The sequence below is a fragment of the Argiope bruennichi genome, chromosome 2, assembly GCF_947563725.1.
Source record: "Argiope bruennichi chromosome 2, qqArgBrue1.1, whole genome shotgun sequence".
Lineage (NCBI taxonomy): Eukaryota > Metazoa > Arthropoda > Arachnida > Araneae > Araneidae > Argiope > Argiope bruennichi.
Window position 1 is genome coordinate 137,223,622 of NC_079152.1, and position 14,624 is coordinate 137,238,245.

The 14,624-nt window shown below is 32.1% G+C and overlaps 1 protein-coding gene across 1 annotated transcript in view; it reads right to left on the reverse strand.

Annotated features, from left to right (window-relative positions):
• Positions 1–11,813: 11,813 nt before the first annotated feature.
• Positions 11,814–14,624, reverse strand: part of LOC129962354 (titin-like) — a 308,547-nt gene continuing 305,736 nt past the window's right edge. Inside the window, 1 exon segment of the mRNA XM_056076101.1 lies at positions 11,814–12,773. Coding sequence (XP_055932076.1) covers positions 12,586–12,773 — 188 coding nt within the window. The 3' untranslated portion in view covers positions 11,814–12,585.

Sequence of the window (14,624 nt, forward strand, 5' to 3'; positions counted from 1 at the left end):
TGTTTTGATGGATGAGTTTGAATTGCAGTAAACATTTAAAAACATTATGTATGAAATTATACAATATTATTAAAATTAAAAAAAATATATAGGAAATTTATTTTACTAAAAACAGGTCATTTTTTAACAGGTAACTTAAAAGGATAAAAAAAAACAATTTTTATAAGATATATGTTTTGGAAGATATGAACATCCATTTCAATAAACAAGTCGCTATCTGGTGATGGTTAAGTTTACTTTTGAGTTCTATTAAATCTTATGTTTGAAGCTTATTTTCAGACTTCTTTTATAGTATCTTTCTTTTAATTGAATGGGGGGTTTTGTTGGTGAAAACGGCCAATCCTTCAAATAATTCATTTTGCAACTCCATTCATTGCAGTAATAAATAATTCATAATTTAAGCGTGCAGTTCATTGCAAATGTAAACGTATTCAATGAAGCAGTCTAAAATACGTACGATAATTTGTTTGCCTTTGGTTGTTTGCCATCGACAATAACAGCGATTTCTGTGCCATATATGTTAGCTTTTCAAATACATAGATATTCGCTATTGATTGTCAGATATATTTTAGATCAAGTGAACCTCCATTGCTCCAAATTATGATTAAACTAAGCAAGGACAACTAAGCAATACTGAAATCAAAAATCCATTTAGAAGAATAAAGGACCTCCTTTTCTATAACTCTATTTAGAATGTTCTTTTTATCCTTCAACAAATATATATATATATATATATATATATATATATATATATATTTAAAAGTTAGCAAAAAAAAAAAAACCTACAAAATTTAATTTTGAACTTTAAAAATTCTGTAAAAATTATTTAAGAAAATTTTTCTTTTACATATCATATATGTATCACACATGTATTAAAAATTAAACGATGTAAAATCGGGATTTGCCTCGAATTTTTCATAAAATCGTAGTTGTGTGCTCTACAATTAAATGATTTCGAAGGGTGTTAATAAAAATTATTCTATAATTATGCAAAATTATGCTTTCCATTAATGACTACTCATTATTTTTTGGATTTCGTATTTTTGATGTTTTCGGACGATTAGTTTCTGAATCTACAAACGAAAGAGGGCCATTGATTCCAAGAAAACATTTCAAAAAACTGCCCCATCCAGTGATGTCATTCTGATAAGCAAGAAATTATTTTCTGTAATTCGTATAATAACTTTTAAAAATTTACTTTCAACTATAGGTACTTAAATTCAGGCATATAAAGGCATAGGTACATAAATCTATAGCTATATGTACAGGGTAGCTATAAATTAACTTTTCCTGTTTGGCGACATCTGTAGATAAAACGAATGAACGAAACGAAGCCACATTTCATATGCAAATTGTGGAAAGTACGGGAAAATAAATTTCGCAAAAAAAAAAAAAAAAAAAAAAAAAGGACAAAAATTTGCCGACTGGGAAAATACTAGCGCTATGGGAGTACAATTATGAACGAATTCATGATGCTCACAGAAAGTTATCTTTTATTCATAAACATTTGGGTCCCCTGGACGCTGTGGAACATTTTCAATATTTTTACCTTCCCTGTACACAACCTATTGCATACAGTGTATGGTGTACTCCACTGCTGAAAGTAAACTGTCAGTTTTGATGTTCTTAACAGCCCGTCTTATGTTCTGTACATAAGACATGCAGGTTTGTTTAAGAGCAGTCACGGAATTACACTGTCTAGTGCAGAACAGTTTTACCAGTAAAGCATGCTGAAGTATCCAGCATTCGACATGTTAGAGCTCCATACAGGACACATTACAGTCAATCACGAACAAGAGTCTAGAACACATCAATAGTCAAGAAGGAGCTGCTAACAAGTCTTTTGCTTTTCCATTTTTACAAGGAATTCATGGAACTGCTACCATGCAAGCACTAGGAAATTTACATAATCCATCTCAATATGAAAATCTTCTCTTGACAGTACTCCAATATTTCCCCTATCGGCAGCTTTTAATACTATTCTTTTTTTCTTCTGCGGAATTCATCTTCCCATACCTACCAAGTCTGTATATGAAATGTGATTTCATTTCTTTCATTCGTTTTATCTGTAGAAGCCTACAAACGGGAAAAGTTATTTTATGGTCACCCTGTACATAAATTCATTCAGCTATACGTACATACATTCAGAAATAATATATATATATATATATATATATATATATATATATATATATATATATATATATATATATATATATATATATATATATATATATATATATATATATATATATGTGTGTGTGTGTGTGTGTGTGTGTAATTTAAATTCATACAATGCTTTTGTTCAATGCGGGCAGAAATTCGTAGAGAAATGCAGAAATGTTTTGTTTCTGCCTTTCTATTGTGGCCTAAACGATGGAGGGATATCGTCAGAGCCAAAATACTAGAATTGATTTGAAAAGAAAAAGGTAACATTAAAAAACGTGTTGAAAAATATTTTGGCAACTTTTTCTTTGTTAAAGAAAAGAATGTCACTTAGAATTCCGGCACTCCGAATTAATATAACAGTTTGTAATTCCAAAAGGCGTGACTGAAGTTTTACTTGAGAACAGTCTACAGCATAGGTTCCCAAAGTGGTCCAGGTGGACCCCCAGGGGTTTATAGGAGACCATACGGGGGTCCACGTAGACGTGAAAAGAAAACAGGGGTTCATAAGTTATAAGTGGGGGTCCACGAAAAATTTTCTGGTTTTCATAATAAAGAACAAAAATTTTGGCACTATTGTGCGATGAAAGTGATGAAGATTTGCAACGACTGCTCTTACATACTGAAAGTACGCTGGTTGTCGAAAGGTGCATGCTTATCGAGATTTTATTCATTTTTCGAATCAGTGATAGTGTCTGGAAACTAAAGCACCAGATTCAAAAGAAAATCTGATATCAGAAGAAAGATATCTGAAGAAGAAATCAAATATAAAGCGGACATTGCGTACTTAACAGATTTGTTCATAAAATTCAATGACGTTAACTTGCAGTTACAAGGGGACAGCCTTAATTTAATCAAAACAAAGGGTGTAATTTCGTCTTTTCTTGGTAAATTGAAATTAATGAAGCTAAATATTAGTCGGCGCGAATTCTCCCAGTTTCCGCACTTGTCACAGATAGAATGTCTTGATGAGGATATTCAGACATACGCTCAACATTTAAATACCCTGCATGATGACTTCAAAAATAGATTTGAAGATATTCTGACGAAGATATTCTGGAAATACCACCATGGATCATAATCCCATTTGATGAAACGGAAGAGGCGAATGTGGTATTACAAGAGGAGCTATTTGAGCTCAGCATCAACGAGGAACTGAAGGTGAAATTTAAAAGAGGCTATCAGTTCTGGCTGCAGGCAGAAACCCCGAAAAATATCCTGGGCTGTGGGAAATTGCGAGAAAATTTTTGATAGCGTTTCCCTCGTCATATCTCGTCGAAAGAAGTTTTTAGTGCCGTTACCAACCTGTTAACAAAAAAAAAAAAAAAAAAAAAAGAAAAAGGAGCAGATTGAACATCACATAACGGGGAGATTTGAGATTACTTCTTACAAAACTGAAGCCAAATATTGATAATTTGCTGTCAATTCGTCAAGTACATCCGTCTCATTAAAAGTATAACTATTTTTTATTGTTGATTTACATTTCAGAGTTCATTGTTGATTTTTTGTCAATTGTTGATTGTTTGTAATAATAAATGTTTATAATTTTGTATAACCACAAGTATTATTTTAATAAATAGGACACAAGAAAATGCGCTACTTTTTTTTCCTTCTTAACACCCCCAATTTAGGGTGATATTTTTTAGGAGTTTTGGGAATACAGTAGAAATGTAGCAACAGGGGGTCTACCGAAAATAGTAAAACTTTAAAAGTGGTTCACGAGAAAAAAAAGTTTGGGAACCTCTGGTCTAGAGGGTGTTGCCGAATTTGATCGGCAAATTCAGAGGGGTGGTAGTAGGCATCAAGAGGATAAAGAATCTCCATATAACACGGTGCCCCAAAAGACATTTAGGGGGTGAAAATCGTAAAAAATATAGGGAGTCGGAGAATTGTTGGAAACTGTAAAAAATTAATAAAAAAATAACAAATCGTGTTTCAACTACGAATTTTTTAAAAGTGAAAGCATATTCTCCGATTTGATGAACCAGGGCGTCGTAAATTATTGAAAACGAAAAAGTAGTTTAGAACCCTTATCTGCAGAAATATTAAAACTTTAAGAAAAATAAAAGCTTGAAAATATAAGACATTTTATACTATTTAATTTGATATAAGTATGTAGCATGAAAACTAAGGAGGTTTAAAGATATTCAAGAAAAACTAAAATTTTTGATTGGAAACATCGCTGCAACATCGGCACTGATGTTTACTGAAGGTATAGCAAAATTCTACCGAAAAATTCTGAGAAGTGATAGTAGGCATCAAGGAGATAATAATTTCCAAAGAAATATAAAGTCGCAAACGACGTTGAAAATTTATTTGGTGGAATACAGATACAGAATACATTTACAGCACAGGCATTTTAACCTAAGAAGGGAGACAATGAGAAACTTTTATAAAATCTGCTCAATGTTGCGGCCGCGAAGGTCATTACACAACCGACACCGACGTTTAAAGGACCACCGGACGCGCTCAAACATACCAGCTGTGATTGCGATTTCTCCAGTAGCGATGACGATCCATGCTACGAGATCTTCCATTTTATCCAAAGGTCTCTGATAAACAAGAAATTTCATGTGGCCCCAGAAAAAGAAATCCAAGGAATTGAGGTCTGGAAAACGTGGAGGTCAATCAACAGGTCCACCGCGTCCAATTCATCATCTAGGTAGCTACGCTCAGAATTCGAAAAATGTGTTGGTACACTATCATGCATTAACCATATGTTCTGGCGTGCAATGGCCAGTATTCCCTGCAGTAAATCCGAAAGGACGTGCTGCAAGGAAACAAGGTACTTTGTGCCACTGGGGCGTTCGGGCATAAGATACGGTCCCATCAGATGATCTCCGAGAATTCCTGCCCAGATGTTAATACTAAATTTGTGTTGCACGTTCGACGAGATAGTGATATGGGGAATTTTGTGCGTGTTGAAGACGCCTTCTATAGTGAAGCAGGCTTCATCTGAGAATAAAATTCTTGCAAGAAAGAGTGCATCTTCTTGTGTGGCACCAAGCATCCAGCGTGCGAATTCCATCTGACGTGGGAAATCGTCATCACATAGGAGTTGGACTTCCTGCAAATGGAAGGAGTACATGTTTTCAGCACGCATAACTTTACACACCATTTTGTGTCGAATACTCGATTCAGCAGCAACTGATCTATTGCTTGTCGATGGGGTATCGGCAAAGCGCTGCAAAACTCGGTTTACTGTTTCAGGTGTGCGCACACTGCGTTTTTGCCCTGCATTTGGCTTCGTTATTTTTAAGGATCCTGTCTCTCGCAACCGCCGATCAATATGTGCAAAGGTGCTGTGGTGTGGACAACGCCTACTTGGATATTGCTCGTGGTATATTCTTTGTGCTAGGCGTCCATTACCATCCGCTCATCCGTAAATTAAATGCATATTCGCATATTTGTCAGTCGTGATATCTGACACGTTTTTTGCGAATGTAACTTATCGACTATCAATTTTGCACTGATCTTTAATGAATGCAAGCTGTTTTTATACTCCTCGAACGATCAATTCTGCAATGCTCGCTGCTTTTATATTCCTCGAACGCATGGAAAATTTACAACGAGAAAACTTCTTCTTCTCGACTACCTTGTTCCAAATTCTCGCATTCATAGGGTCATTCTCTTCGTCAGGCTAAATGTCTCTTCGATGTTTGTTTCTGCAATTTTCACAGAATAAACATCTCTTGCGATCCCATGTTTTATGATAATCTTTCATCTCCTTAATGCCTACTATTACTTCTCTAAATTTATCTTTCGAATTTGGCAACACCCTCTGTAAACATTGGTACCAATGTTGCAGCTACGTTTCCTGGCAAACATTTTAGTTTTTCTTGAATATCCTAAAACCTCTTCAGTTTTCACCCTATGGACTTATATCAAATTAAAGAATATAAAATTCCTTATCTTTTCAAGCTTTTATTTTTCTTAAAGTTTTAATATTTTTGCAGATAAGGGCTCTAAACTACTTTTTCGCTTTCAATAATTTACGACGCCCTAGTTCATCAAATCGGCATGTTACTTACATGAAAAATAGCCTTTAAGAATGTGCTTTCACTTTAAAAAAATTCATAGTTGAACACGATTTGTTATTTTTTTTATTAATTTTTTACTGTTTCCAACAATTCTCCGACTCCCTATATTTCTGCGATTTTCACCTCATAAACGTCGTTTGGAACCGTATGTTGTATGGAGATTCTTTATCCTCTTGATGCCTACTATCACCCCTCTGAATTTGTCGGTTGAATTTGGCAACACCCTCTATATGTAACTTATGTTTTAAAGGTTCTTTAGTAGTATTTTCTTTTTAACAGCAAGCCCAGAAAAATAGAGCATTTGAAGATTTCGGTAAAATTCGGATTATTATCAACGTTCACAGAGTGTTAAATTTATAGAAAAAAAATTTATTATCTGAAGAATCAACCGCCCGCTGTTTTGAATGAAATTAGGAATTGAAAAATTGAAGGAGCGAGACTTCTGTGTACATATGCTTCGTAACATTAAACTTATATGGGTCTAGTAACGGAATTATAACTAAGGAGCTGCTTAGGGCTAGGCATCGCCTAAAGAATCTATTCTCATAGTTGCTAAACAAATTAATTCGTAAGAAAATACAATAATGAAATAAAATACAAGTGATCAGTTTGTTTTCCCACATTATTGACTTTTTAGGCTGTTGAATGATTAATGTGAAATGCATTTAAAAAACATTTCATTCTGTTATTTGATACCACTGAAGGAAGTGAACTCGATTGAATCAGTTTACTGCAAACTAAAAAGCATAAGACATATTACGAAATGAAACGGAAGTGAAAACCCTACTATCCTAGCATTTATAAATATTTTTACAGATAGTTTATCATGAAAATATAGATATCATGAAATTATTATATAGATAACATGAAAAGTTAATTTTTTGTGCTTAATATAATACAAAGACAATTTTGTAAAGATAATTGTTTTGGAACATCATTTCTCATAGGCAAGTCATAACGATTATCTATTTGGCAACGGTTAAGCCTACTTTGGCGATCAAATAAACTTTCTGTTTGAAACCTCCTTCTTGACTTCTGTATCTTCTTTTCTCTGATTGAATGTACTTTTTGGTGACGCGGCGAAGCAACTCTAGAACCATTTAAGTTTTTCAGTTTCATTAATTACCTAAGTGCAGCATTGAATTCAGTACAGTTTTATAAACGTTCAATGTAGCTGTCCGAGTATAGTTTCAGTTTAGTTTGAAAGCTTTTTGAGAAAATACTCACTTCAGTTGCTTTAACGCAAATTATCCACCGGTATGTTGTCAAGACATTCTAAAAGTGCATTCGGAATAACTTTTCTTTTAAAGGAAATTTTAGAAAAAAATTAGATAAGGCATTAAAATTAGGAAAGGTGAACAAATTTAACAGAGGTTGCAACGAAGAAATTTCATGAAAATACTTAATTTTGTATTGCTTCGACTAAGGAGTTCAAAATTCAATTAAAAGAGAGTGGAATGCCTCTAAACTGTTTTCTTAGAATGTTTCTGTGTTCTTATTTTCTGCACTGAAAACTGATGTGTATCAGATCTTCATGTTGCCTGCAAGTAGAGCACAGTGGAGAAGAAATGAGGTGATGACGAAACGCTTCGCTTTGGCTGGGAAGATTTTAGTTCGAAAACGTGCCTTCTTTTTTCTATTACAGGGAAGTGGGCGATGATTAGGTTTGACATTATTCCGAATTTTTCTGTTGGACTTGTAGTTTTCAAGTGGTACACCAATGAATTATTTTGTTAAAATCAAACTTCCTTAGAGCTGATAAGAGACTTGAACTGCTGCAAAACTTTAGAGCCGAAGAGACACTCAGTTTGAGGCTGAATAACTTATAAAATGTCCATTATATAGACTGAAAAGAGAAATCGACTTATCACTCTGATTTTCTGAATATCATAAAAAAAAAAAAAGCTTTATGTTCAAATTAGAGTTTCTTCAAAAACTGAAAAAGTGCCTAATGTTAAAATAGTTCTGAAGCCATTTTGCCACCGTATCTCTGATATCTAAATGGAGACATTGTAGATGAACCCAATCCTCCAAACTGAGTCATATGCTGACGCCATATCTAGTTTCATGGCAGTAAAATAATTATTTGTAATTTTTTGCTTTAATAATTTTGGGTTGTAAGATGGGCAGAAGACAGTTGTAGTCCCTGTGACGCAAGAATCCAACATGATTAGGATGAAATCTCCTTACCGTGTTGGAAATTAATAACTTTTCGTATAAATAACCTTTCAAAAATTTTGCATAGAACAGGAATAAGAGAAACTGGGCGGTAGGTTTGGACGTTGGTGTTATCCTTCCCAAGTTTCAGGGTAGGAATGCTTTCAGCCGTTTGCTATTCAGTAGGAATATTTCTTGTGCTCCAAATTTTGTTATATATTTCTAATAAGTTGTGCCTGTAAAACATAAAATTGAAAAACAAATAATTGATAAAGTAGAATTGAAGCGTTGATTGAAGGATTTTTGTGTGAATTTTTCTGTTGATAAGGTACAGGAAAACATATCAACCGATTAGGGAAAGTTGTAAAAAGTAACGATGAAAATATTATTTATTAAATTGTATAATTTCTTTCTTGTTTAAAATAAATAAAAAAATCACTCAATTACTCAAACAAATATTTAACTAGTTGACAGTGACAGTTTCTAGCTCAAGTACGTTGCTTTATCAAATATTCATAACAATTATAAATAAGATTGGTGATAAGTAGTTATTAAGCATGAAACTCTATGCTTCCATTCCATGTAGCAAATATAATTAACGAGGGAAATATGATATTCCTTCCTGTTTCCACCGTTATTAACAAAGATTTTCCTTCGTTTCTTAAGTACTGGTTTTATTTTGTATATTTTGTCTATATATATAAATTAAGCAAGAAAAATATGTAAACTGATTTTATCAAATTAGTAGCCCGGAAGAGATAAAAAAATTCTTTTGGAAACTTTCGAATTTTGGTCACAACTGGACAGTTTCTATGGATAATATAAATTATAAAACTCATATCACAAAAATAAATACTTGTTTAGTGGAATTTTAGAAAATAAACACATTTTATAACTCTATAAATTACTGTTATGTAATATTTGCGTAAGAAATTTTCAACCCAATTTATTTGTTCCATCCATTAGAATGATGAATAACGTTTATCCATTAGAACATTGAATAAAATTTGATGTAACTCAACTTATTTTAACCCTCTGGCTACGCAATTCTTTGAAATTATCATTTAGATATGATGTTTGCAAATAAGTTCAAATATTTTTCAAAGAAAGTGAACTGATACTATATGTTACACTATAATAATATAATAAAAATCTATAATCGTAAAAATAATCACTCTAAACTGAGAAAAACGCGGGATGCAACAGAAAATGGACTGATTGCCAAACCGCGGAAATCGCGAGATACGCGTTTGGAGAGTTAATGTATAGTATTAATACAACGACTTTTAAGAAATCTCTTTACAAATAAAAACATTTAATTGCCATAATTCTAAGTAAATCTTCATAGGTACACAGCACAATGTTACAAAAAATTGAATTTATTTTCTGTTGTTTCACTGATCAAATTGATTTCTTTTCATGCATTTAATCATGTTCCACTGCAAGGGAATATTTTCCACCAAAAAATTTCTTCAATATAGTTTTTAAAAATGAATTTCCCAACAGAAAAAAAAATGAATAACAATTTTTTAAGTATGAGTAAATTCTATTCTGTGGAATCAGTTTTATCTTTTCAACTCAAAAATGAGCAATTTTTTTAATAAAAATTTATTTAGTGATCATGATTATTCGAAAGATTCATGTCAATTGATAACCATTCTTAATGAACGACTGGAAACAGGGTTAAGATAATATAATACATAGCAATTTTCTTCTACAGAAACAATTTTTATTTCCTTCTTTGATGTTTTCTTCTCAGGAGATCGGTGGAAAAAAACTATTAAATAGCGATTCCCACCGATTAGCATACTATCCCTATGACATGTAAGAGGTGCAGCCAATACAGGATGTCAAAATGATATTTGTATATCATTTACATTATTTACATATCATTTTATCACCCGCGCCATGCGATTTTGTACACGATTTCGAGTTGGAATCGGAGAGGCATGTATAGTAGCACAATAAAATGCTCGTACCTAATATCTGGTTACAGTTACGATTAACGACTTTTCATCAAATAATTTAATTCTCTGTAAGAATAATTTGACTTATTTTATCAAAAGAAAAGAAAATTGAAACAATTGTTGGAAATGTTGTAGCACCAGGGCCGAATTTAGCTTTATAAAGGACATTAGACAATACAGATTTTAGGGCTTTCCTTTCCCCTTTTTCCAAATCCATACTTTCTAAAATCGATTTTAATATAATATCGATATAAGTGGTGTTTAAGTAAAAAAATTGCGACAGACTAAAATAGAAAAAGAATTAAATGTACATCACGTTTAAGAGTGGGTTTCAGTATCTTCTGTATAAAAAAATAAAGTTAATATTTAAAAAATAATTTTAAACAAAATGGTAGAAGAATTTGTCCAGGTTGTTCATTCGAAACAATCAAACAATTTAAAAAAATCTTGTGAATAATGTTCCCAAATTTAAATTATAATTGATTTTGACTTAAATATGTTCGAGTTCATAGCTCTCTTTAATCAAATGAAAGTAAAAAGTCGAATTACCTTGACGATATTGAAGAAAACTCTTGGGACCCTGGGGTCTCCAGAAGTTGCTGACCTCTAAGCTGTTGCCTACATTGTCTATTTGATAATTCTGTCCTGCACTGCATCACAAGAAACGCAACGCCATCATTTTAGTTCTATTTGCTTTCATTTAGAGTTAACTGCGACATATTTCTATTAAGATATTCGAACAACGATGAACTTCAATGCAGTAGCTTAGAAGGGCACAAATGTCCCATGCGCAAGTCTTAGGTTGGATTACGGAAGCAAGATAATAGTGCATTCATATAATATTTTAAAGCAAAATAGGATGAGATGATAAGAAAATAACATAAGGACTCGGAAGCCATTTTGCACTTCTAAATCAATGTTGACGACTGGGGGAAAAAAACCACTATGCAGGCGCCACTTACCATCCATACGGCACAGCATAAATGAGATATAATCCGATTGCAGTTATTGACAAAATTTTGATTACAATGACACTCACAGCTGGTCATTTCAAAAATAATTATGAAAAGCATAAAAATCAAATGTTTACTTTACTTGAAGCATAAAGTGAATGAGTTTTTCCCCTTTAATTTTCAACATAAATCGGTTTTAAAGTTACAACATATCTCTTCATTTATTTGGCCTATCCACATTAACATTTTGCTTATAATCCATCTTTATTTTCACATATACTTATGTCCAGTTTTTCTTGTTCAACTATTTAAAAACTTTTGAAAATTTCTTAAGGCCAATTATGCTAACAACTCATTTAAAAGTTTATTTTTAAATAAGTAATATATGTTCTTAAGATGAAAATGAATAATTATGATCAAAATATTTATTTTTTTACGATTGAAGGAATTTATCAACATGCAGAAGATTACTCATGTATCAATGAACGAAATGTATTCAAAATAAAGAAATATTGAACAAATGCTCTGTCTAAGGGATCAACTAATTTATTGCACATAGACATAAACATTAAACAGCAACATAACACAACCATATATCACATTTTCGTAGGATCTACAGACATTCTACAAACAAATATAAAGCATCCAGAAGCATCCGGGTGGATGCAGAGGAACATAAAAACAAAAACATCGTTTAAGTACAGTGTGTACACAGAAGACATACTTCACTTGAGAATAGTAGAGTTCGTTCATAGGTACGCTATCAGTGGTACCTAAACGCTTATAAAGTCCTGACTTTGGTAAAAATAATCAAAGCTTCAAAAAGCTTATAATAAAAATATTTTACACTTTATATATTTGTACAAGCTCGGGCCACTACCAGAGCTACCCAAGCACAAAAGTTATGAGCAAATTCAAAATCTGGGATGGATATTTTTAAAGCTTAGGGTTGGAGTTGCATACAACTCAAATTTTTTTATCCGAAATATTCAAAATAGCTACAATGAAATATTGTAAACAGTTATGCACACGAAAATTTCATTTCGGCAAATCACATGTGTGATTAAGGATTGACATGCAGTGTCTCCTGATAAAGAAAACTCGGCAGGAAAATGATATATTCCCAGCCCTGAGAAATACTTGTTTATTTATGATCAAATGTAATTAAAAGCAACCATACTTCATTTGTAGTAAAAAATTGCCTTTTAGAAATATCTCTCATTTTCTTAGAAGATTTTGCAAATGTTTCGTTCGACGTTGCCATCCCAGATTTCGAAGTCGCCCGCCGTATCACAAGAGCGTCTATTTGGACAGAGTCTCTGCCAAGTGCCATATGCGGAAGAAGTATTCATTCCTGCCGGCCAGTATGTGTTTCGTGTAACTACGCAGCAGAGGTTCGACGTTAGCTTCGCGGATCCAAGAGGATGAGGTGGTGCTGAAGCTGACAGAGATGGTCTTGTCGTCCACCTCGATGTCGGATTCTTTGAATCCTGTTGGAGAGACAGGGGCTGTTATCATGGATTCGCAAGCAAACAAGTGCGAACAGATCCAGGCCCGCCACATTAGCAAGACTTCCAGATTTGGGTCCATTTGGCAGAAACTTAATCTAGTCTTTTCGAAGTGGCACAAAGCCAGAAAGAAGCAATTAGAAAAAATGCTCTTCTGGGTTGAATATTTAAATGTGGCGGGCCTGAACACACCACTAAAAACTGCATTATTATGGCAAAATTATGGATGGAAATCGCACGATGTAGACAAAAAAATCAAATGTTCTAGCGTCTGCTATTCCCTACTTCGAAACGGGGAGGGGGGGGGGGAGTCTTTCTAACATTGCAAAATCATTAAACCCGACAAACAATAATATTAAGTAAAAAATAATTTTTTCTTAGAAAGAGGTTTAAGTAATATATTTTCTTTTAATTATTTAAAGCTTTAAATTATTTTCATCATCTTTAAGCTTTTAAAGCTTTAAAATTATTTTCATTAAGCTTTTAAATTATTTTCATTATCAACATTTTTTTTTCGAATTATCAACATTTTTTTTGAATTATCAACATTAGATTCGAATGTGTATTGACTATAATCAAATACTAAGCAGATTCTGAACAAGAAACTAAATTTTATTTTAGGACGAGAAATAATTTAAGTAAGTAAAATCTGCTCAGAGAAAAATTTATTTTATAATTACACAGTATACATTTTTTTTTAAAAAAAAGAACATTAATATCTTATTTGAAGTGTTACCTGCACTTTAAGAGTTTATGTTTTCAAGCTTTCGTGTACTCACAGAGCTTATTCTACCGCATGAGCGTTTATACGTAATTATCAGATATAAATAAGCAGCTTATAAGTTTTGAAACTTCTAAGTTTCATATTATGCGGCAAAAAGCCGAGAAATTACAATTTCCATCTTAATTTTGCACAAAATACAAGCAGCATAAAAATCAGAAAGCTATTATAAGCAAAAGAGTCTATAATCAAAGATAAGAAAGCAAACAAAAATATAAAAAGCAATGAATCAACATTTAAAGCCCATAGCAGCAAAGCAAGCAAATTTCTACTGTTTTATGATACATTTATTTTAGCAATTCTGGAACCTAGAAAAGTGTAGCAAAATTTGACATTTATTTTAAGTATGTTATAAATTATGTCGCATGTTAGAAATTCCATGTAATGAGAAAAAATTTTAAAAATGTATTTATTACTAAAGATAGCAAAATTATTATAATACATGGAGCAATTTTTTAGCTCTTGTATTGGAAAATGAATGAACTTTGTTTACTGAAATGCTCATTATTTAACTACTTAAAATAATTGGTTATTTGTAAATAACAAAAAATAAATAAATAAATAAAAACCTAACAAAGGACTAATCAGAATTCACTTAAAAATTACTTAGTTTTAAATAAAAAACAAAAATAGATAAATAAAAGGTGTTTTTTTTTTTTTTTTTACTATTCTGTCCAAGATAACATAAATAAACAAGATTTCTAAGGGCTAAATACAGTCTGGGAAAACTGACAAATTTCTAAATATTTAAATAATACTCGAAAATTATTATATGTGCTCTTATATTTATTACATATTTTAAATTTCAAGCATGAGTTTTTGAGAAATTATGTGAAAAGAAGCAACTGAATTCTCAATTATGATGTATTGCCAAATTAACTAGAAATAGTGATTTTTTATACAGCATTTAGAAAGCAACTTCTACTATTCGAGAGTTATTTATGATTGCAATTAATTATATATAATTAGAAAAGAGGCGTTTTCATAATAAATTGTTATTTTTGTTTGGAATGGAAGAATGTATTAATCGCTTAACTGCTTTCCCCGAGTGC